Source organism: Larimichthys crocea, chromosome X (assembly GCF_000972845.2).
Source record: "Larimichthys crocea isolate SSNF chromosome X, L_crocea_2.0, whole genome shotgun sequence".
Lineage (NCBI taxonomy): Eukaryota > Metazoa > Chordata > Actinopteri > Sciaenidae > Larimichthys > Larimichthys crocea.
Window position 1 is genome coordinate 13,449,669 of NC_040020.1, and position 23,413 is coordinate 13,473,081.

Consider the following 23,413-nt stretch of genomic DNA (forward strand, 5'->3'; position numbering starts at 1 on the left):
CCTTCCAGTTACTATCATCACTACGGCTTGTGCATCTATTGTGTTAATGAGTCATTTAGAGTATTGCATATAGGCTTTAAATATTATGGAATATCTGTTATTCCACAATATTTCTATGTTAGATATTCAATTCATATTTAGTAATGATTGCTGTTAAGGTGACGAATATGATTGTTAATGTTGATGATAGTTGTTTAGCTGCTTTGTCTGCGTGTGATTTGTTGTGATTGCTGTGATTTTATATTTTAATTTAATGAATTTATGTGTGCATTTTTGTGTTGTCTTTCAGGGAAAAATAAAAAAAGGGAGGAAGAAATGTATATACATAAATAAATAAGAATGGTCTGTATTCAGTGTAATTATTACTACTATTAATATTATCGTTTAATAATTATTATTTTATGGCACAGAAACAGAAACACAGTCTATTTTCTATGGCTTTTATTACCACTACTATCATCAATAAAATGATTATTGCTAATATTATTGTAAAGAATGTTCTGTTATGATCTTAAACGTCATCACGGGCAAATATCATTGGTCCACTGCTCTTCTGCCTCGACCTCTCAGCCAATCACCGGCCGTCGTTTATTACGTAGCTGCCATTTGTCACGGGCTGTTGTGAATCGGAGGCCAGCGGCCCCACAATGCCAGGCGGGGGAGCCCCTCTCTCAGCAACACGGCACAGCATCACCGCCTCGCCTCAGTGAAAAGGACAGAGAGGAGAGAAATGCAAAGGGATGTAAGATGGCAGAGCTACAAATGCTATTAGAGGAGGAAATCCCTGCCGGTAAAAGAGCTCTTGTGGAAAGCTACCAGAACCTGTCCCGGGTTGCGGAATACTGTGAAAACAATTATGTTCAGGTAAGAGCTCCCGAACGGCCGTTAAATTCGGCGAATTCGTCCGTTATCTCCGTCGTGTCTGCGGTGCCGTAGCAGGAGTGAGTGAAACCACAGGGACAGGAAATGCTGGCCGCATCGAGAGGGATCCTTAAAAACCGCTAGCTTACACGGAGTGGCCTTTTTTTCCCCCCCCGGTGAAACGATTTGGAGGCGGCCCGGTGCCGTGTATGTCAGGCATGGCTGTATTTCGTCATTTTCTGGTTCTGGCCGGTTTACCGGAGCCTCGTTTGCCCTCGTTTAAAGGCGACACTCGATGTGTAGAGAGCCGCTGGGGGGTTTAGAGGGTGTGTCGTTGTTATGACCAAGTGGTTTGTCACTGATAGGTGACACAATATAATATCGGCCCCTGTTTTTTAAAATACATTTTCACATTAGCCTTAAATATATATATATTTTTATATGACTTAAATCAAAGAGGCGCCACACGTTTGGGCCACATAACAGTGTTTAAAGGGGTTAAAAAAAAAAAAAGGCAAAAAAAATCTATAAAGAGATTTTACTCATCTAAAATGTAAAAGCTAAAACATTAGCAAAGTGCTTAGGAATATTTTGTGCATGTTATTATCCCCGAACAATAATTGGTGAAATACCAATAAACGCTTAGTCACTATAAACTCACTATAACTGTGTCACATTGAGTTAAAACACCCGACTCACCAGGACTGTCATAATGATTTGAAATGAGCTATTTAGTCCTTTCCTATTAGCCATTAAGGCTCCGAGCATCTCTCATCCACGAGGTTGCTTTATTAATGGATACCATTATGTAGGCCAAGTCCTTAAAGACTTAGAGGGAAAAACACAAGTCATGTAAGGCTGTGGATGTGTGGTCAAGCTAAGCATGATGCAGGTATCATGTGTCCGCTCCAGTGCTTCAAACATGGCATCAGGGCATGTCCATGGATCATTTGCTTGTAGTCAAATGCACAGTGCAGGTTATTGTTAGGTGTGCCTGCATGTTTGTTTGTTTTTTTTTTGCATCTACAGACTAAATGTGAAATCAGTGCAGAAGTTTTTATTGATTAGCATTCATGCAATGCATATTTTTTTCTCAGATTGGGAATGATCCATGGTCCAATTTGTATAAAATATGAAAACAACGTGGGGGATTTCTAACCTTACTTTGCTGTGGTGACACACTACTCAGTAAATGTGGGCGGGAGTGTGTGTGTGTGAGCTGCCAACGAAAACCATCACTAGGTTGATCTTGGTCTGGTATGAATAGCGTAGTACAGACACACACCAGAAGCCTAACTGTGCTACAGCATGTTTTTATTTATTTTTTGGACTGTGGTGCTGAGAGAGAGCCCACAGTTATGCTGTAATAACACGTCAGATGATCACTTTGTCACCCGAAATGCAATGTAGGTTACACTGCTTGAATGGACAATTACATTTTGACAAGCACACGCCGGAGTGTGCTCACCTCAGTATTAATGTTCAGAATGCTATCTGAGAATTTTGCTCGGGGATGTTTAAATGTCATTTGTTTTCTTGTGTGGACACTAAAGGATGATTTTGGCAGACTTAATCTTCTTAAGAACAATCTGGCAAGGATAGGAAATTGTACCTCCTGAACCCTAACTCCACATTTTGTTCAGATTTTTAAGACGCTCATGGATAATCAGTTTGAAAGTCATGCGATGGGAGATGACAAAGCACACACGTGAGATGCAGATTGGCAGCAGACATGCTTAAATCTGAATTTGACATGTGACTGATGTGTCCTGCACATACCAGTTGATCAATAAAAAAAAACACCCTGACGTGATGGAAATGTTGTTGTGCCATACTGCGTGAAAATGAGCAACAGACAAAGCAGGTGTGTGTTTGTGGATAATAAGAAAAAAACATGTATATATTTCAATCATAGCTTCTTAAATCAATGTACATTCTTATGGTCACCACATGTTTGCATCATATTACTTCTTTCTGTAACCCAACATGTTATATAACCAATAATTATACTGTCATTTCCTTTTTTTTTTGAATGTGTCACATGATGTAATGCCCAGAATGCACTGTGGTTATGTTTTATTTTTTGTATTCATAATAGCTTTCATCATTCAAATAAGATTTATTACCTCCATTGTTGTTGGATCCATTTATGTATGGCCGTATGAGACAAAGACAATGATGAATACTTTCATGCACAATAGCCCAAGACATTTGAACCGCCATTTAAGTCATAGAAGATTTGTCAGGTTTAAGTGCCATCAAAATATCCAATTATAAGCAAACAGAGAGCTCTTTATGCTTTGAGAAAATTAAGCGATGCAGTTTATAGCACACCGTATTATCCACAAATGCTCCTCAGGCTCCTTTTTGAAGGCGTTGATGAGAAGTGGATGCAGGATGCTTTTCAGAGTCATGTAATGTACTTCCATTTTCTACTGCAGTTACTGCCTGAAATATGAAGATGAATGCATGCAGCTTCTCCTGAACGACGATTTCTTCAGGGACATTAGTTCGAATCCTGCATGCATCTACTGTAAACACATTTGACAAACACAACAGGGAATTAAGAGTAAAGTGGCTGTGCAGGCCAAATAGCTTGTGTGCAGTAACTGTGGTTGTTTCTGAATACATTTCTGAATTTAGGTTATTGCTCTTAGTGGCTAACCAAATCAAATCTTTTTAGTCACGTACTGTCATAGAGGTCTAATAGCCTGATATCTGCTGCTCTTGATGTAACACAGATCTGTGTAATCCTCCGAGGAAGACAGTTTAGAAATGCAGTTTTTGTATTTCACAATACCAGTAACAAAACTGCATGAAACACAATACTGGTGTGTAAACCTACTCTGTGGTGCTGGAAAAGAAATAGAGAGATTTGTCGCCTACAGAATGACTGATGGCATGAAAGCAGTTTTGTTACTACCTTTCTTAGCTCTGTGTGCTAAAATAGCAACTCTTTGGATGATATCAAAGCTGTTTTGGGCCTTTACTACTATCTGTTTGTAGACAGCTCTTAGTTTGTAAAATGCTTCATCTTTAAATACTTTCTTCATTCTGGTCCAGCATGTAGTTTGCATATCTAATCCACAAAGTGCCTGTCAATATCTTTGAGTGTCACTTCATTGTTTTTTGAACAGATCAGTTGATATCAGTGTTACTTTTAAAAAATTTTTCCTTCTGTCTGAAGGATGTGTGAACAAACGGGTGCTAGATAAGAGCTCATGAATCTACTTAATATTTGCCTGATGCTGACCCTGACAAATTCGCCCCGCAGGGCAGCTCACATGATACCCCTCTGACTCATGGCTGTTTCTTTCATGACTCATGAGGTTAGTGATATGTCAGACCTGGTGTTCAGTACGATATGGCACCTAGAAATTGGTTTATTTTAGCGCGTTGTTAAGGTTGAGTCTGACGTTTAACAAAAAAGAAAATCTAAGTGGAGCCCTCACAAAAAGACTTTTATAAGTTGAATATGAAACATAATATCTCAAAGCAGGAGAAAGCGAGTAAGATAGTGAGAGATCCATTATGAATGGTGCATATTAGGGATATGTAGGCTATTATTGCCATGGGTTTTCTATGCAGGATATTTTCAGACTTCTTTTAATTAGTTTGATACAGAGTCTTAACCTCTCTTTAAATCCCAGTTCACACGTTTTCTTCTTCAGTCTTCCTCTCATTAATTCATTACACTCTGTTAAAGATAAGTGTATATCTGCATATGTCTAATGTTGTCTGAGTTTTTTTGTATTTTCTTTTTCTTTCTTTGTGTGTTCGTGTCTCATGAGAATAGTAAAATGTCTTTGCATGTCCTTGGAAACACAAGTCAGCGTTTTCCAAGCTCAGGTATGGCGACCGGTTCCCGTGTCTGTGATAATGCTGAGTAGGCCAGCAGTGTATTCTCCTCTGACTCTGTGTTTTACAAACTGGCAGTCAATGATCTGCGTGGGGACGGGCCAACCTGCAGGTCCTGCCAGACATCTGCAACAGATATTGGTGCCGCAGGTGGCTCGCAAGGTAGCAGGTGGTCCTGTTGAAAAGTGGTGTCATGGTGCAAGATGTTAGCCTCCTGCTACCACACGCACACACACACACACATACAAAATTGTTGTTTGGTAACAGCTGCTAAATCATAGCTGATGCCTTTGTGGCACTGACGCAGCATTTATAGGGTTCCAGATTATAGCTGTAAGAGTAAGCACAAAATAATCATAGTGACTGAACAGTTTAAGATACAGCAACAGATTAAACATGACACCCTTCACTTTCTCTGTTGGAGTTAGATGAGTAAACTGATGCCATTCACCATCTGTCCATTACGCGTGAAACTAGAGACGAGAAATTATTAGCTCATCTAACATAAAGACAGGAAACGGGGGAAACAGGTAGCTCAGATGTTTCAGATCAGCATGTCACTTCCTGTAAAACACACACTTATTGTTTTTACATTTCTGTTTAAGCAAACATCTCCTAGCAAGCGGCAACGTGTTAATAAGTGAACGTTACAGGTTCTGATGAGTAAGAATATTTTTTAACTTTGGAGAAGTTTATATGCTAAGCAATGTCCTGGCATCAAACTTAATGCAAAGAAATTAGAACGATATCGATCTACTCATTTAACTCTCAGCAAAAAAGTAAATAAGCTTATTATACATATAAAATAATAATATATGGTGTCTCTGGAGCATCTATAACCGGTCCAGAACGCTGCTGTTGAACAGGTCCAGAAGAACAACTCATGTCACACCCATCTTATCGGCTCTACGTTGGCTTCCCATCCAGTCCAGGATTCATATTAAGGTTCTGACCAGGGCTCACTGGTTGTTTCTCACGGCTCACAGCTGAAAACAAATAGTGTGGTAGTACAGAGTTACAGCTCTTTACAACTTTTTTTTTTTTAAAGGTCAGCTCCGTGCTCCATGAGGCTTTATGAATAACTCAAGTCATACTTTGACGTAGGATGTGAAACAGCTTGTTTGACTATTTCATAATTGGGAATTGAGCAACTTTGTGTGTTTTGTTGCACACAAACGATGACAGCTTGTGGTAGGCATTTATCAATCTTGACACTGTACACACTGAATTGAAACTAGTTGAAATCTGGCTTCCAGTGTCCAGCCAAAGACTGGTAGTCTCCTACTGGACCGGTCCTAGTGACTGCATTGTCCCTGTTTTTCTTTCCAAACTATAAATATGTCTATTCAGTCCCTTCGCTATTTAAAGGCATCCAGAAACAGATGGTTTGCGCAGCCGGGTGGAGATTTGGGATCCTAAGAAATGTCTTGGCATTCTTGCTCAGTGGTCTCAACTCCCACCATGCACCTGTCCCATGTCGTCCGTCAGAGTTATTCGGAAGTTATTGTTGCCCAATTCCAGGCTGCTTTGCATCCACGAAGACGTTCCCCTTTGCGGATCATAAACTCTTGTTTACCTTCCCTCAGCTCTTAAAACGTTTGAGAACGAATGGTCCTGTCAAACAGAGCTCCCTCGCTGCAGAAAGCTGCCCTCTCTCGCCGCTCATACATACTGACAAGAGAGTAACAATGAGAGCGCAGCATTTCCGCTTAGGCTTATACCTTATTTCTCTCTGCCAACTCCTCCATTTCATTCACACATACATCCTTCCACTTATTGTTCTGACTTATGTTGTCTCCTCCTCTTTGTCCCTCCTTCCTCTCTCTGCCAGGCTCAAGACAAGAAGAAGGCCCTGGAAGAGACCAAGGCCTACACCACCCAGTCTCTGGCCAGCGTGGCCTACCAGATCAATGCCTTAGCTAACAATGTGCTGCAGCTGCTGGACATCCAGGCTTCACAACTACGACGCATGGAGTCCTCCATCAACCACATCTCCCAGGTACACACAGCCTGACAAGATACACATACAAACACTTCATACATGCATAAATGTATGTATTTATGTAAATGCATAATACCCAGGGCCTTTATTTATCTAATCTACAGAGAGAACAAAGCTGTTGTTTTAAACAGGCCTGTATTAGGTTATATTATCATATTTTAGTCAGATATTTCCATTTTTTCTGATCTTCTTCTCTGTTTGACATTAATACAAACTCAAAACTCCTTAAATGTATATTGATAAATCTATGATAATACATTTCCACTGCAGTCATGTCTGACTCATCACCAGTTTTTAAATACTGAAATACAAAAATACTATTTTCATTGACTAATTATTTCTACTGTGCTCTTTTTCTCAACGCTAAACTGCTGTCAGTGAAACTCAACATTTCCTGCACAGATGTTTCAGAATATAAGAAGCCCGATCACTTACAGCTTACAATCCCTCCCTTTAGGCGGAAGGGGAGGGAGGCCGGCTTTAAATGTGAAACATTTGCAGGAAGACATGAGTCTCATTGACAAACTGTTGCTATCTTCTATATCCTAAAGAGAAATATTGGTGGATGAGACTGTGGTTTTGAGGATTTTCATTTGAAGATTAAACTTCAAGTACAATGAAGTCCAAACCCACTGGTATTATCCTGTGCCATAACGCACAGTGACATTTTGAAGACAGGCAGATACAGCAGGTTCATGGATCCTGCTGGAGCTGCCAAACTCTCTACAGCCCCTCTTCAGTCCCTCTTGCTTCATCAGCAGTCCTATCTCTCTGTGCGCTTCATGCGGCCACCCTGCCTGTCAGCCAGTGAATGTCCCCCATCGCCTCCCTGTGTGCTTCATTAAGCCTGTCAGGGATGAAGTGAAATCCCGACGCCAGCTCTTTCGCCTGGTTAGCATTTTCAGCTCCCGCTGTACTCCACAGGCCCTATGTCCACCCTAAGTCAACCAAGCTGACGTAATGAAGGCTTTATGAAGGGCAATCCAATGTCCAATAGACCTGAGAGCATAAAAATATAACAAAGGCACTATCATATGAAGATCCATGTCCCAGAATGTAGCTGTCTCGAAGTACATATCTCAGGCACATCAAATAGTTTGAATCTAGATTAAAGTTAATTTATTTTACACACATCTTGTACAAGTATGTCCCCAGGGCTTTGATTTAATATTCTAGCGGTGATGTAGCCAAGAAATTTAAACTTGTGCCCGGTGTTTATCTCGACTTGAAAGAGTTAAAAAGGGATTAGAAGAGAAGGTAGCCAAATATGTTTGCCAAATCCAAGTCCCATGTCTGCAAGATTTAAAAGCCCACAGCAGAGGATGCACAAAAAAATGCTGCTACCTAAATGCAAAACAACAGGTGCTTAATCGAGGCAGGGCTGGTGCAGCCCATTTCTGCTCAGTTACATTGAATGTTTGCGCCTAAATATATGTGTGTGTTCATAATAATAATAATGTGTTCAGTTATGGCGTCTTAACCCAACCCAGAGATTCTGTTGTGATCCAAAACATAAGTGAGTCTCCTGTTTGCTTTCTGATTCATCTGTTCCTTTTTTCTCAGTTGTCATCATCAGAGTGCGTAATGTACCTATAATTACATCAAAAACTAATAATGACGCATAAATGACACTTTGGAGGTTTCATTCATAACTCCAGAATAGTGTGTCCACTGTAGAAGTGTCTGAACTTGCAGACTTGTTACCGAGCCACACATGAGATCACCAATGTATGAACTCACACACATCTGCTGACACGCCTTGCAATCTCCATGCAGACTACATCATCATATTTTCCTCTTGCCAACGACACTTCAACAAGAGTAAAACAAATGTACAACTCAGTTCGACCGCACTATAAGGACTAATAATTTGCTAAAATGGAGATTTATTAGGCAGAAACTACTATCTCGATCCAGCAGTGAAAATCCCAGATGTACCATCTGCTCTTAGAAACACACTGCAGAGGGTGAGCAGACAGCCAGATGTTTATTAGAGTTTGAGATTACAAAAGAAAATGAGATCGAGCGAATACAGGAAGGGCAGACAGACGCCTGTCGACATTGTTTTGGTAACTGTAGTTATGTATATAGATGTTACTAATTTTCGTGGTGTGTACAGGAAATGAAGCTGACAGGGTCCTTCACCTACAGATGTGGGAATGCTTGTTGCCTGCTGCTTCAGTTTTGATGGCTTATTAATGGTATCACAGTATAGACAGGAGATGGGCTTTGACAGCATTTGTTGTTTAGTACAGTGGCATTTTCTCAGCACCATCTCAGCACTTACTTTCATCATCATGGTTTTACACATTTCCTCTCTCTATCTTGCCTATCTATAGCTGTTTGTGCCTCTTTGTGCCTCTGAGTTCTGCTCTCACTTTCTCTAATCTGCACTCCACCTCTACCCGCCTATCACTGACAGGAAATAGGCGGATCTCTCTTACTTCCCAAATGAAGCTGGGCGTGTCGCTTCAGTTTCCTCTCCTAAAAAAAAGAAAGCCCGGCGTGCTCTCTATATATATCTCTCACATGTAGAGCGCAGACTTCACGTCAGTCGCAGGGAGAGGATTTCACAGCAGGAGGGAGCGCCATTCACGGGTTAACTTCACAACACCGATCAGTTGGGTTCTACAAGAGAGAAAGAGAGAGAGCCGGTCGCAGCAGTGGAGCTGTCAGGTCGACTGGATGAGATGTCTGAGTGGAGATTGATGTGTGACCTTGTTGCTGTGTGGGTCTCGTACACACATACGGGCACACATCTACTATGCACACACACACTCACACATATGTGTATAATTAGTCTCTTACTAGTATGCACTGATGCAGAACATTATTTACAACCTGTCAGCACTCTTCTCCCAAGCGTGACCTCGTATTCCACAGATGAAGCTGTCCATCCTCCCTCATTCTTCGTCTCCATGTTACGTTCAGATTTCCCTCCCTCCTTTCATCCCTCACTCCTTCCAGGTCCATCTATCATTCATAAGTTGAAGGCCCGTCCGTATGGCTCCCGTTGTGAATGGGTGCTGTGAGCGATGATGACTGTAATCGCAGAAGAGATGGAGGTCACTGGTATTTCCAATTACTCCTGGTGCGAGGGCTTAAAGGGGAGCTACGTCACATAGGCCCCAGGGTGTAGGCCGAATAATGGGTCAGCAGGAGTTCAAAGGCTGAACGTAGAGTGTGTGTATAAGCAGCGGGGAGGACTGGGGATTTAAAAACCAGAGGAATCCAATGGCTGAAATTCAAAAAACGTGATTATCTTTTCTATATGAATATATGTTCATTTTGCTGCTTTCTATTGTTCATACACAAACAATTAGATAATTAGATATCACAAAACATGGGCTGAAAGGGTCAAGAGTGTAGCAGGTAATGAGTACACATTTTTGTGCACAGGCAACAATTGTTTTTGCAAAATTCTCAACTAGAATCTGGCACTCAAATCATCACCGGATTTCAAATAACAGTAAATATGCTTAAATAGAAAGATTGACAGCATGAAATAAGAAGAAGAGGATGAGGCTTCAAATAAGGGACACCACAGGTGTCCTTATTTAAAGCATGGCCTTGTTGTTCCTGCTGTAGCCACTTTAACTTCAGAAATACTTTGCTTTTTAGAGGAATTTCTAATAAAATCCCTCCAGTGAAGAGAAAGGAAATGAGATGATTATGCCCCCTGAGCTCCTGGGAGGCTTTTAACGTGAAAAACAAAGTTTCGGGTTTGCTTCAAAAGCAAATTACTGTAACAGGCACTGCAGTGTAAAAATATGATCCAATGTCTGAGGGTAAATCAGAATCACATTGTCTCTAATAATCTGTCTAAAATAAAGGCAACTTTTGAGTGAAGAGAAGACATTTTAAGAATTTGTTGTTCCTCACCATTCATGTCCTCCTTCATTTCTCTCTCCTGCAGACGGTGGACATTCATAAGGAGAAAGTGGCACGTCGAGAGATCGGCATCCTAACCACAAATAAGAACACCTCTCGCACCCACAAGATCATCGCCCCGGGCAACATGGAGCGGCCGGTGCGCTACATTCGAAAGCCCATCGACTACACGCTGCTGGATGATGTGGGACACGGCGTCAAAGTAAGAAGGGTCATTATGTCAAAATAAATCCATCCATCATAGTTTCGGTATAAACAAAGCTTAAAGATTTTAGTTAATCTCAGTGCGTTTATTTACTTATTACCAAGAGCTTTAAAGTCATTACTTCAACATATCATCTTGATTTTCAGTGTTAATCAATTCTGCTAGACAGGAAAACAAACGTACTTCACACCTGACACCTTCACGGGAACAAAGTGACAATCTTCTTTCATAATTCACTCACACACATCACATCACATCACACTCACACTGCAAGCTGATCAATACGCTGCCCTTTTAGTTAATTAAATACAGAAACACAGAACGTGACAAGCACTCGTCCAAGAACAAGAATCTAGCTTGGTGGCTGACAGGAGCTTAAAGAGCTTTGCTCGTCAGAGCTTTTGTTCATGCCCAGTAACAACTTCCTCAGCTGGACGTTATTGGAAGAGTTTGTGTTTGCGTGTATGTGAGTGTGAGCAAGAGAGAGAGAGAGACATCTTGGCCAAGTGCTGCTCACTCCATCCCCTATTGAACTGTGGGAAAATATTCTTTCAGCCCCTTTTCCGACTCATTCTTCAATTTTTTATTCTCTCTCCACATGAACCGGCTCCCTTCTCTTCTTCTTCTTCTTCCTCTTTTATATAACATTTGTGTGTGCACACAGTTGTGTGCATTGATTGCTGGTGTCACACATTTCCGCAGAGCGTTTTGAGTCGGCCTCTTCATCCCTGTCTGCCTCTGTCGAGATAGTGGCCGTCCACTGATTTTCAAACATCCGCTGATTCAAATTCAAAAGCTAGTGTTTCCGCCACTGAGTGCTGGCTCACTCTGAGACAGATTTGGCACGGCGCACCATGCAAATAAAGCATCGTTCATGGATGCTGCAAATGATGGATTTCTGGCGAAATCAATGCAGATCGGTATAGATGCTGAAAAATATGCAGCCCTTTTTTTCCCCTGTTTAAATATACCTGCAAAGTACAAGCAGCTTATGGGGTGTGTGTGGGGAGCATCTTTAATTCAGTTATGGTTTAGTTTAGTTTTAATAAAGGATAGATTATTATTTTAGCAAGGAGAAAAGATCCTGGGGTTTGAAGACTCTGTGGTTACCGGTTCATTTTGAATTCTCTGTCTGACTCTGTGTGTGTGTGTGTGTGTGTGTGTGTGTGTGTGTGTGTGTGTGTGTGTGTGTGTGTGTAGCAGCTACATTTTCATTCATGGATATACATTTGTCTGGCTCGGTGTAGACAGAAATGTATATCTATATGTATATCATATTTCTCCCCCAGAACATTTTCTCTCTCACACACACACATTTGTGAATAATTCAGAAGGATTGATAACATTTCATGCACTCTCCTGCAACAGACACTAGGTAGACCTGCACAGTGTTCTGGAAAGTGTATTAATGCACATGTGTGGGTGTGTTTGTGTGTTTGTGATGTGTTCATACTGTGTGGGAAATCGCAGCTTATTGGCACTCCATCCACTCCAGCCTATTTGCTCCTGGCTGTGGTGGATTTCCTTGAGCGGTAAGGGCGTGATCACCACCCCTCTGCCTTTCATCCACATAAGCATGCGAACTCAAGACTTGAGCAATGGAAAGACCCATTCACACATTTACGGATGACTGTGCTCACTCCTCTGCTATAACAGCCTTTATTGGCATTACTGCCAGTTACCGGGGTGACAGATAGTTTCAGCCACAGTGCAACCACTCCGATGCTCTGAACACCTCACCGCTGTTATTTATGACCATTGTGTTTTATTGCTTAGGTTTTTTTTTTCTCCTCTTGCACTGCAACACCTAAAACCTCAGCACAGCTGCATGTAGCTCAGCACTTCTCATTATTTCTAGTGTGTCTAGCGCTTAAAGTGATTCTCATTCTGATTACAGTCTGTAATACAAGTCTAGACACCGAGGCTCACAGAATAGACTCACAGGCACACAAACAGGGTCGATAAGGAGTTTCACTGAGTATTCTTTGATCCGGAGTTGTGCAGTGGTGGTTTCACTTTTCTCTGCTCCTATTTTTAAACTTTTGATCACAAAGTTGAACAAAAGGAAGTTATTTCTTCCTCTGCAACCTATGTTGGGTTGTTTGATGTGTGTTTCATCTCTGGCAGGCAGTTGTGTCAGAGGTTATTCTAACATACATAGAGTACATGACATATAAATATTGAAATAAATGTTGAATTAATTACTGTAATTACCTAATTGTATGAAAATGAATTACCAATAATTTTGATAATCAATTTAAGTTTTTTGCTTTGTTTTTTACCAAAAATAATCTGTTGCTGGCTTCTATAAAGTAACTGCTTTTATTTTGTCAGCTTCAGCCCTAAATGTGATAAAACCACAGACAGTCTAAAGAATGACATCACCCACAGGTTTCCGAAGAGCTGTTTTAAAGCTCAAAATCTGTGGCTGCCACCATTTTGGTAGTCCTGCCTCTTCTGCTAATCTCATAGTCAGTAAAGGCGTGGATCATCAGCGAACCTTAGGTGGGCTGAATCTGAAACAGCACCCACCTGTCAATCAAAGCAGCCTGCTGTTAATTACGGATAACTTTAAGCTTTAATATAATTTGAGTATGCTTATAATTTTAAATAGAAATGTAGACTCAGTACAGTTGTCATAAACAAGAGAAATTAGCTGTAGAGACCTAAACTGTACTAGGCTGTAAACATGTTTATTTCTGCTGTGAAGTTGGGCATTTTAATATGGGGGCTTATGGAGATGTTCTGTAGCCAGCCTCAAGTGGCCATTTGAGGAACTGCATCTTTTGGCACTTCCACATAGGCTTCATTTAAAAGACACAGGCTGCCTGGATAAAACCTATTAATGTTACCAAAAAATAACATTATATTACGTCAGTAAGAGAATGAGTATTTGGCTTAATGCAGTATGCTGTATGTTTAACTATATAAGCTTTCTTCATTATATCTTATTATTAACAATCTGGAGAGGATGCAGCTGTGTAACATGATCATTACTCATCGCTGTAATTCAGGGAATAGGACTTCTAATCGAACACAGTTCCACTTTCAGCCCTTTATTTTGTGTGAGTGTGTTGGCCACTTGGCCGGCTGATCGATTCAAACCACTCGAGCCCTCATGAGCGGCTCATAGACTTATTTTTACACTAACATGTCCTTTTCTTAGTCTCTTAAATATGCTACTCCCTTTCACTATTGTCTTCTTTCTTTTTCTTCTTGAGGTCCTTTCAACTTTATATCCTTTATATAAAATGTATTCTTGGAGGTTAAATGTCGGCTTTTCACACCTGCTCTCTCTAAAGTCACTTTTTTAACCATTAACCAATGAGCATTGTTTTCTGTCTTCCCTTTTTTGCCTGCTTGCACTCAGTGGCTTAAGGCCAAGGTAAGAGATGGTTGTCTTTCTCTTCTTTTTGTCTTGTATTGATACATCTCCAACCATTCAAGGTATCCATATACTCATTAAAACTGTCTCTCATTTGTAAAAACATGTATGAAAATTCAATATTTTGATGACACGGTAAAGTTTTCATAATTTATTACAGTGAACACAGCAGTATCATTACACATTAGAATATTTTCATGTCTTGTTGCTTGTTAACTGTTATATTCACACGGTCACCAGTTGTCATTGATCCAACTTTTCAGTATAACATGAGTATAAACCTGGAGTGAAATACTGTAGGTACAACTTAATATGTATATGTTACACTAGATGTTGTACAATGGTAACAGGAGATCTATATACATTTTATATTTTAGGCCAACAAAAGCAGCCAGTCACCTGCTTTCTGTCCTCTTTCATCTCTCTGTATTTGTCAGTGGACAGAAAAGAACTTCATGCCAGTGTTTCTCCAAAAAAATGATGAATGAACTAAAGATGAGACGCTCATTCGAAAAGTAATTCAAGTTTTGCTTAGTCATTGTAAGATTAAGTGAATCCTCAGCCTAATATTTATTGGCAGGGGAAACACTGGTGAGCTAATCAGATTACACAAAAGCTAAAGATTTAACCTGTCTTTGCTCCTCTAGCAACATGGGAACAATGCGGCAGGACGAGGAGGAGGGACGCTTTCCAGGACCAACCCACCCACACAGAAGCCCCCAAGCCCACCCATGGCTGGTCGTGGTACCCTGGGGTAAGAGCTAACAGCTATAATCGTAGTTTTTTGTGGTTCCATTATGCCATTCTACCTTTAATAACATTTTACAATGGTTGTTTATAACATCAGGACCACCTGACCGTGGTTCCATAAACAGTGTCTGTAAAAGCTTAAAGTACTTTCACATCATGAAAACATTTAGAATGAACTGTGCTCTCTTTGGCTGTGTTTATCTGTATCCAGGCGGAACACTCCATACAAGACCCTGGAGCCAGTGAAACCTCCAGTGGTGCCCAATGACTACATGACAAGCCCGGCCAGACTGGGCAGCCAGCACAGCCCTGCACGCACAGCCTCGCTCAACCAGAGGCCCAGGACACACAGGTAACATAGACGCTCTCTTCTTTTAGTCCAGGTGTGAATGTAAAGCAGATTCACTGCAGATAATCTGATCACTTAAACCAGATTAGAGTCATTTTGTTACTCATTACAACTCACATTAAACCAGAATTCACTAAAGAGATACGGCTCATAGCGGTTACTTTCATGTTTAATGAGCAGCCTAGCCATTTTCATACAGTCTCCTCAAAATTTGAACTTTGCAGCAAGACAAAGGCGTTTATTTTTCAGTCAGTATGAATAAAAGGGGCCTCGATTTAGCACTTCATAGCCATGCTTTTACTACAGAGCTGTGTGTGACACATCCATTATACCTGCTTATCGTTAACAAAAAATGGTGTCAGTGTGAGAGTGCTTCCTAAAATGAAGACCATGTTTGCTTAAAATAAATAAAATATTGTCTCCTTTGCAAAGGTTGTTCACTAAAGCTATGACACTAGGTCTCATCCGTGCTCGCTTATGATGAAAACAAATGTTTCGAATTCAAAGCAGTGCATTTATTCATGTTCACATGTCCAATTCAGCATCTAAAGGCAAAGTCTAACATTACTCCATTAGCTTGATCTTTTGAGGTGTGATATGTTCACACCTCAAAAGTTCTCCTCACTACATCCCAAACAAGCCTCGGCTCTGTTTTTGTTACACCGTGTGACTGCACATGTGACTGCGTGCTCCCAGACTTGTACCCAGTGCTCATTTGCGAATGTGTCAGACAGTGAGCACAGCATATTCACTGTTAATCTGTTGCCACAGTGATGAGAACATTGCTATGACACATGGGAGGGTAATGATAGGATGTCAAACGCTGTCATGTATTTAATTTAGTCTCACGTGTCCTTTAATGATCCCCATGAAGACTCGACCTCTCTGTCTCTGTCTCTGTCTCTCTGCAGTGGCAGCAGTGGTGGTAGTGGCGGCAGGGAGAACAGTGGAGGCAGCGGAGTCGGTATCCCTCTAGCAGTTCCCACCCCCTCCCCTCCCAGCATGGGGCAAGGTGAGTCCCAGCAGCTGTGACCTTACTGCTCATCACAGTGTGCACTCACTGCTGTTTACAGGAGAAGATGATAAGATGATTTTTTTGTATTATCTGAGGACCTGTAGTGTTGACTAATGTAAAACAGAAATGCTCATATTAAATCAACAGCAGCTTATTATTTTGACTCACATTCTGCATGGATGTCTCCCTTCTTCTCTTCCCCAGTGGCGACCTCCTCGGCCTCAGTGCCCCAAGGCCCCGGCTTGGGTCCCATACCCATGTCCCAGTTCGGCACTATCTCCCGCCAGATTTCCCGTCACAACTCCTCCACCACCTCCTCGGCTTCCATGGTGTCGGCCACCGGCACCTACCGCCGCGCACCCTCCGTCTCCTCCCAGCAGCCCCACATCAATGGAGGCCCTGCCTACCCACAGAACGCAGGTTTGATACTTTATTTATCAATAATGTTATAAATGGTGTAGATTACCAGGTGGTTGGACTGCTAAATACCATCGCTCGATGTCTCACTATGGGATGCACGCCTCGCTGCAGACCTCAGAAGCATTCATCTCATTACGCCAATCCTGATTGGCTGGTGAAACGTGTCTGTCCAGTCCAGGTGGTACCACCAACCTTAAATGCCCATGCGGACGGCACCACGTCATTCAAACACCTCTTCTTACAGACAGATCTTATTTAGCTTCTGTCGTTGGGCGCTACCTTGTCATGGAGCTTTTCTGCTTCATCGGTCACACCAGATCAAATTCTGTGCTTTCCTGAGACATCGAGCGAAATATTATGAAAGAGAACTTTAGGTTATTTACATAACCCCGGTTCTCTGAGTAATATGAGTGAGATGTCTCACCAGACAACCCTCCTTGCTTGGGCGAGTGAGAAGAGGTGTTTGAATGACGTGGTGCCGTACGATTTAAGGTAGGTGGTACTACCTGGAGCGGACAGACACGTTTCACCAGCCAATCAAGATTGGCGTAATGAGATTAAAGCTTCTGAGGTCTGCAGCGAGGCGTGCACCCCATAGTGAGACATCTCACTCATGTTACTCAGAGAACATGCATAGGCCAGTCTTTCCAGAGGCTAATGAAAATGAGTGACGAGCCATAATAACTGAAGTCAGGGTTGTTGAAACCTTCCCACCTCACACTGCTGTACAGAGTGGTCCATTAGCATTTCGAATTGAGTTATGACATCACTTTAGTCAGCTGGAGAAGGCTTGTTATTCAGGAGAGACAAGCCAGCAGGCAGGTTGCATTTTTAGGGAAGGAAACACATAAACAGCTGCGAGTCAAGAGGAAACCCAGGACATATGCATATTTTCTGTCAGAAGAGTGAAATTTATTTTGGCAGGCATCACTCTGAGCCATTCTCCTCTAATGGCTTCTCTCTCAAAGGACAAGCATCTTCCTTGGCACAGAAGGAGGAGGCTGTCTGTCTTGTCTGGGAGGAGAGAGACAATGATGCAGAGCTGCATCACCCAGGGACTTAAACTGGGACATCACATGATCCTGCGTGATGTCTACTCATTGAAATGTAATTAAAGTGAATGATAAGTTTTCTGATAAATGTAATAGATGTCTGACGGTGTGAAAATCTAAGTTCCGGTACATGAGGGAGCTTATTGATTTCTCACGGTGTAGCTGTGGATGGATGCCCCTCTCAGCGACGTGAGCAGGGCGGAATAATAAGACATTACTGCCCGGCGAGATTACAGACGTCCCTCCATTACATGTGATTTATGAGTCAGACCTGGCGTGAGTGTGTGTGACATCATGTATTTGAGTGAGGACAGCTGTGTTTCTCTTTGTTTGTCTGCTCATTTATCTCCCTTTTAAGACAATTCAGCAAAAAGCCCCACGTCCGGGGCAGAAGATGGAGATAAAGTGAAAGCTAGCCTGTTCTATGAAGTGTGCAGTTGAACTAAATATTGCACTTGACCCAAACATGTGACGCTAATTTAGTATTTAATTCAGTCAGCAGTCAGATCAGATACAGATGCTGCAGCTCTACCTGTTAATGCTTGAATTTGAACATCTCGGCTGTTATTCCTAGCACACAGCTTCCCACTGTCACGTTTTTCAGTCCGTGTGGTGCTTCGCAGCTCTTTCACTGAAGCAGAAACCTGTTGTGAGCTACAAGCTTCGCTTGTGACTTAAAACAGATGCTGATGAGGTAGATTCTCAGATCGAGATGAATGCCTCTTTAGCCCAGCTTGAAAAAACGCAGCACAAAAGAACACTGATTGGAAATGTGTAAATGAGTTGCTCAGCAATGCTTCCTGCACCGTTTCGCTCACTCACAAGCTTTTTGTTTTTCCTTTCCCCCCCACTCTCTTTCTTTTCCCCTGATTCTGGACTTTATCTCCTCCCCTACATCTTTTTGCTATTCTCTTGTCATTGTCTTTCTCCCTGTCCACCACCTCCATCGCTCTCTCTGTCTCTATGCCGCTGTGTCCGCCCCTCTGGGTGTTGCTGCTCCAGTGTCTGTGGCTCCTCCGCCTCCTCCTCCAATGGTCCAGCTGACCCCACAGATCCCTCTGACCGGCTTTGTGGCCAGAATGCAGGAGAGCAGTAAGTAGAAAATCCATACAAAGACATGCACGTACACTTATTAAACAAAATATACATGCGTGAGGACAATTCATTTTATTTATTAGAACTACATACACACACATACACACTCACCTGTAGACATACATCCTCAGAATGTCATCAGATCTGCTCATTTATCTCAATACAGATTCAGAGTCATATCTCACATATCGTAGGTCTTTATACATGCAAGCTTACTCTCTTATTCTCTCTTATTTATGCTCTGAAGTTGTCTCAACAACCACACACCGCCTCACATTTACACTCTCCTCTGTGGCTCGCTGCACCTTTTTCTCGCACTGTATTCGGCGACTGAATGGGAGCCTCCACCCGTAGGATGTCTGTCTGTTGCCATGGTGACAGATCATTGAAAGCACGTGTCCTGTGCTGTTTGTCCACTGAAGAGAGAAAATGTGACCTGATGCCGTGTCCTGATTCACCCACTCACCTGTCTGGAGAGATGTGTAGCTGTGTAGCGATCTGACTGTCTGCATCAGTCTGGTCAGATGTCATGACGGCTGCCATCAAGCTGAGCCGAAGCACACTACTGGAGATGAGTCATACAGTCAAATAAAAAAATAAAGAAAAGATTCTGCCTGAAACCAGGTTTAAGGTCTTAAAACAATAATTGGAATTGTAAACCCGTATCCATTTTTATGAAAGCTTTTATCTTTGTTCTTTGAAACAACCAGTTTCTGGAAAGTCTTTCCCTCTGGCAGCCAGGAAGTGATTCATTTTACATTTCAAGCAGCAGAAACAGGGATGGATATGTGAATAAGGGAAGAACTGGCTATTTAGTATGACGAGCAACATCTACCCAGACTGAACAGACAAAGAAGAAAAGTGCTACAGTCAAAAAGAGGCCACACCACGATTAACAAGTGAAAACGCTGTAACAATGAGCCAAGAAATATGATCTGATATATTGTCACTGGATAGCACTTAGAAACATGTACACACACACAAATGTTTTTTTCCTCAGCTACAAACACTAAATGTAATGTGTGCTGTGTTTACACAGACTTTAAAGAGGTAATGGATTGGGCTAATAAAATCTAAGACAACTGTTGTTACATAGTGAAACATTTTCAGCTCTCAGTGCTTAAACAGATTTAAAGTCAGCTGTTAGACCAGTGAATCTAAAAGGTATGCAAGTGAGTAGAACTGAATGGATGCATTGAATTCAGTCCTCTGGTGCAGTATTTCAGTTTGTTTAATTCACAAGCAGGCTTATGAATTAGTTAGATAAATGGAGCATTTTTTTTATTTCATCACTGGACTTGTGTGTAAAAGCCTGCAGGGAGACTCCAAGAGGACTCCTGTATCACAACGGAGCACAAATGAGACTGATGACTGTGTGAGAACACTGCATTTTCAGTTACACACCAATCCACCCATTTTTCCACACCGTACTTGTGTGAACACACAAACTGACTTCACGCGTAAATACGCACTTTCTCTGTCACACAAAGCTGACTCAAGGGAACATTCAGAGTGTGTCAAGTGTCAAAACTTAAATGCAGAAATGTGTGAATCTCTTAAGAAGAGGCCATGCTGAAAATACAATTCATAAACATCTCTTTGAGGCACAATAACTGAAACAAAACATAACATGCTGTCTAAATAGCTGAATAGGACTACTGGTAGTTGTAGTTTTACTGGTGATAGTGGCTTGGCTGTGGGGGAGGAGAAATATTCTTGTTACAAAAAAAACAACACATGGCTGATTTCAGGACAGGCACTATGTTTAAATTTGACTTTTTCAGGGCAATAATACATTCTATTTCTTGCAGTGTGGCTTTAAAACATCATGTAGACCCTCATGTAGAGATTGATTTAAGAAAATATAAATGAAAAATAAAATAAAACAATTAACTGAATAAAAACGTAGCAGCAGATGCTGTAGGATGACACTAAGCTGCCCTCTAGTGCAGTGGTGTTCAACCTGGGGGTCATCAAATGTTTGTGAAAAATAAAATGAAACAGCATACTGTGTGATGAAAACAGTGGAGACAAGAACTCATAACATTATGTACTGTTAGTAGTATACTCCAGTCCAGTTACCTCAGTAATATTTCTATCTATTATTGTTCTTTTATGCTTAAAGCAGACGTGTTGTCTGTGAAGGTGCCATAAGGTCATGACTCTAAAAGGCTCTGGTGCACATCTACTACAGCTTTTACTGCACCGGTCTTCACAAGGTTCATAAAGTTGCGGCAAACACGTTATCTGTGAACTCCCTTTCTTTGCTCTCTTTTCTCATGCTCTTCCTGTCCTGCTTCAGTAACAGACAGCCCAGCGCCGCCTCCTCCGCCTCCCCCAGAGGAGATAGGTGTGTTTGAGGAGCCCTCTCCCCCTCCCCCTCCCCCACCTGTGGACTACGAGGAAGAGGATGCCGCTGTGGTTCATTACAGCGATCCCTACTCCGACGGAGACCCCCAGTGGGCACCCAAGGCTTATTTAGAGAAAGGTTAGTGACAGGAAATACCACTGCTGTCAACTTTAACGTTAGTTTGCATTTTTCTAATGATTCTCTTTATGTCTCCCAGTTGTGGCCATCTATGACTACAGCAAGGACAAGGAGGATGAGCTGTCCTTCATGGAAGGGGCCATCATCTACATAATCAAGAAAAACGATGACGGCTGGTTCGAAGGCGTCTGTAACGGCGTCACCGGACTCTTTCCAGGAAACTATGTTGAGTCGATCATGCACTATGCTGACTAAAGAAAAAAAAAAGCACCCAAAACAGTACTGCAGTTTTGAACAGAGGTAAAAAAAAAATTAAAATAAAAAAACGTGAACATGTACAGATGTATGCAGTCCAGCGATTGCAGTTCATGCAGCTCCCATTTTGAATGAAGTGCCATGATGAATTTACAAATGGGTTTTTTTGATTTTTGGGGGGGGGGGGGGGGGGCGGCTTGTGCTTGCACGGTTTTATTGTGCTCAAAAAAAAAAAGAAAAAAAAGAAAAAAAAAGAGTCGCACAAAGAAGGAGGGTGCTGAAGCTTTGGAAGCCGGTGGGTCTGTTAGTTTACACTGTGGACAAAAGGGAGGAGATAAAGGCCTTTTTGCTACCGCTGTTACATCTGCGGTCGGTAGCACTTTGAAAACTGCCTCACGAGAAATTCCACACAATCAATAGTTTAACGAATGCGTAGGAATCTAGATTTAGTATTAAGTATCCAGTATTTCCAGCGTGCAGTGATTTAGACAGTGAAGTATTACTACGATTTCATGAAAGGCAGAGTAGCATTCTTATGATTAAATGCTGCACAGACACTCCTGCCCCTTTATTTGCACTGTAGACCAGCAGACCAATCCTTCCCTCCTTTCAAAAACATTCATCTTACCTTATCAAAAAAAAAAAAAAAAAAAAAAAGGACAAACAAACATCAACAAGTGCATTAGGACACGACTGAATGTTCAATGCTGTCGATGTCCAAATCACAAGATGTTTTCAGAGGGAACAAAAGCAACCTGGAGTTGTGTATTTACTATGCTCTGTATCGGTGGGGACGCTGTTGTAAAGGGTGAACTGAGTGTAAAGAATGCATTAGGAAAAAAAAAAGAAAAACAGTTTGTTCTTTCTGGTGGATTTCTTTTCTGTTCTCTAACTTGTATATAAACTGTAACGTGAGAAGCTGCCAGTACAGTACATTTGTCAGTTAGTGTGTTTCACCTGTGAGTTTCCATCAGCGTCAGTGAAGGTGATGCCAAGATCGGATTTTTTATTGTTTTGTTTTGTTTTGTTTTTTACATTTATTTTTACTTGAATATTCATTTTATTCATCACTCGCAGTGCCATTTTAACTTAATCTGGGCAAAAGTGGCCGTGTATACATTTATTTTTCTTTGTTCAGTCACGACTATGTTTTGATTATGTCATTATATTTGGTGATGCTGTCCAGCTACTGTAGCAGAGCTCTGAGATGTTTCAGAGGAAGGACTAACCCGTATGTTTTCCATGTTGTTCTACATTGTGTTGGAATAGCTGCACTGATTAGTTATCAACAACTGTGATGACTTTATGATTAGCGCTGTTAGCTTCATTTTTTTACACAAAGAGTTGCTATCCAGAAGTATCAACTAACCTTTACACTCTTCATCTGTTCTTTCAGTGGTTGCTGGTGTGGTGCTTTACATTGGTGCTCAATAACCATAATCACCAACCCAAACAACCTCAAAACTAGACTGCTCGATATACTGTAGACATGTAACAAGGGATTTTAGTACCAGAGGGTGAACATTCATCTGATTTGATTGTAATCGTCTTCAATCACCTCTGTATTCTTTAGTGAATGTAGGCGACTCAGCAGTAATGTTGTAAAGCTAGATTCAATCTGTTATTAACAGTACATTTTTCAACACACAAATACAGATAAAACACATAAAGGACTGTGCCACATATGAATGACACCTGCTAGCTGCAGTGAAGGTCTTAAAAACAGTCGCTGTTACAAAGACTTCTGTTCTGATTTCTACTATTTTCGCAAAATAAGACGCCTGCTC

General features: G+C 41.5%; 1 protein-coding gene across 4 annotated transcripts; it reads left to right on the forward strand.

Annotated features, from left to right (window-relative positions):
- The first annotated feature begins 538 nt into the window (after nucleotides 1-538).
- On the forward strand, nucleotides 539-22,283 carry LOC104934146 (abl interactor 1). 4 transcript variants are annotated; one of them, XM_010749733.3, is made up of 11 exons: nucleotides 542-864; nucleotides 6,551-6,718; nucleotides 10,638-10,814; nucleotides 14,188-14,202; nucleotides 14,850-14,956; nucleotides 15,164-15,304; nucleotides 16,213-16,313; nucleotides 16,521-16,736; nucleotides 18,791-18,880; nucleotides 21,186-21,371; nucleotides 21,451-22,283. In XM_010749733.3, the coding sequence occupies exons 1-11, from the start codon at nucleotides 748-750 to the stop codon at nucleotides 21,624-21,626; spliced, it is 1,494 nt and encodes a 497-aa protein (XP_010748035.2). In that variant the 5' UTR covers nucleotides 542-747; the 3' UTR covers nucleotides 21,627-22,283. The 4 variants fall into 4 exon arrangements, with proteins under 4 accessions (XP_010748037.2, XP_010748035.2, XP_010748038.2 ...); XM_010749735.3 differs by lacking the exon at nucleotides 18,791-18,880 and having other exon boundaries at nucleotides 539-864; XM_010749734.3 differs by lacking the exon at nucleotides 14,188-14,202 and having other exon boundaries at nucleotides 548-864.
- The last annotated feature ends 1,130 nt before the right edge of the window (nucleotides 22,284-23,413 follow it).

What these genes read in the sequence shown, in the direction of transcription:
- LOC104934146 (XM_010749733.3), top strand. Translation starts at nt 748, where the DNA reads ATGGCAGAGCTACAAATGCTATTAGAGGAGGAAATCCCTGCCGGTAAA. An exon ending in CAGAGGCCCAGGACACACAG is followed by an intron (nt 15,305 to 16,212) that starts GTAACATAGACG and finishes GTCTCTCTGCAG; the next exon opens with TGGCAGCAGTGGTGGTAGTG. An exon ending in GGCCAGAATGCAGGAGAGCA is followed by an intron (nt 18,881 to 21,185) that starts GTAAGTAGAAAA and finishes GTCCTGCTTCAG; the next exon opens with TAACAGACAGCCCAGCGCCG.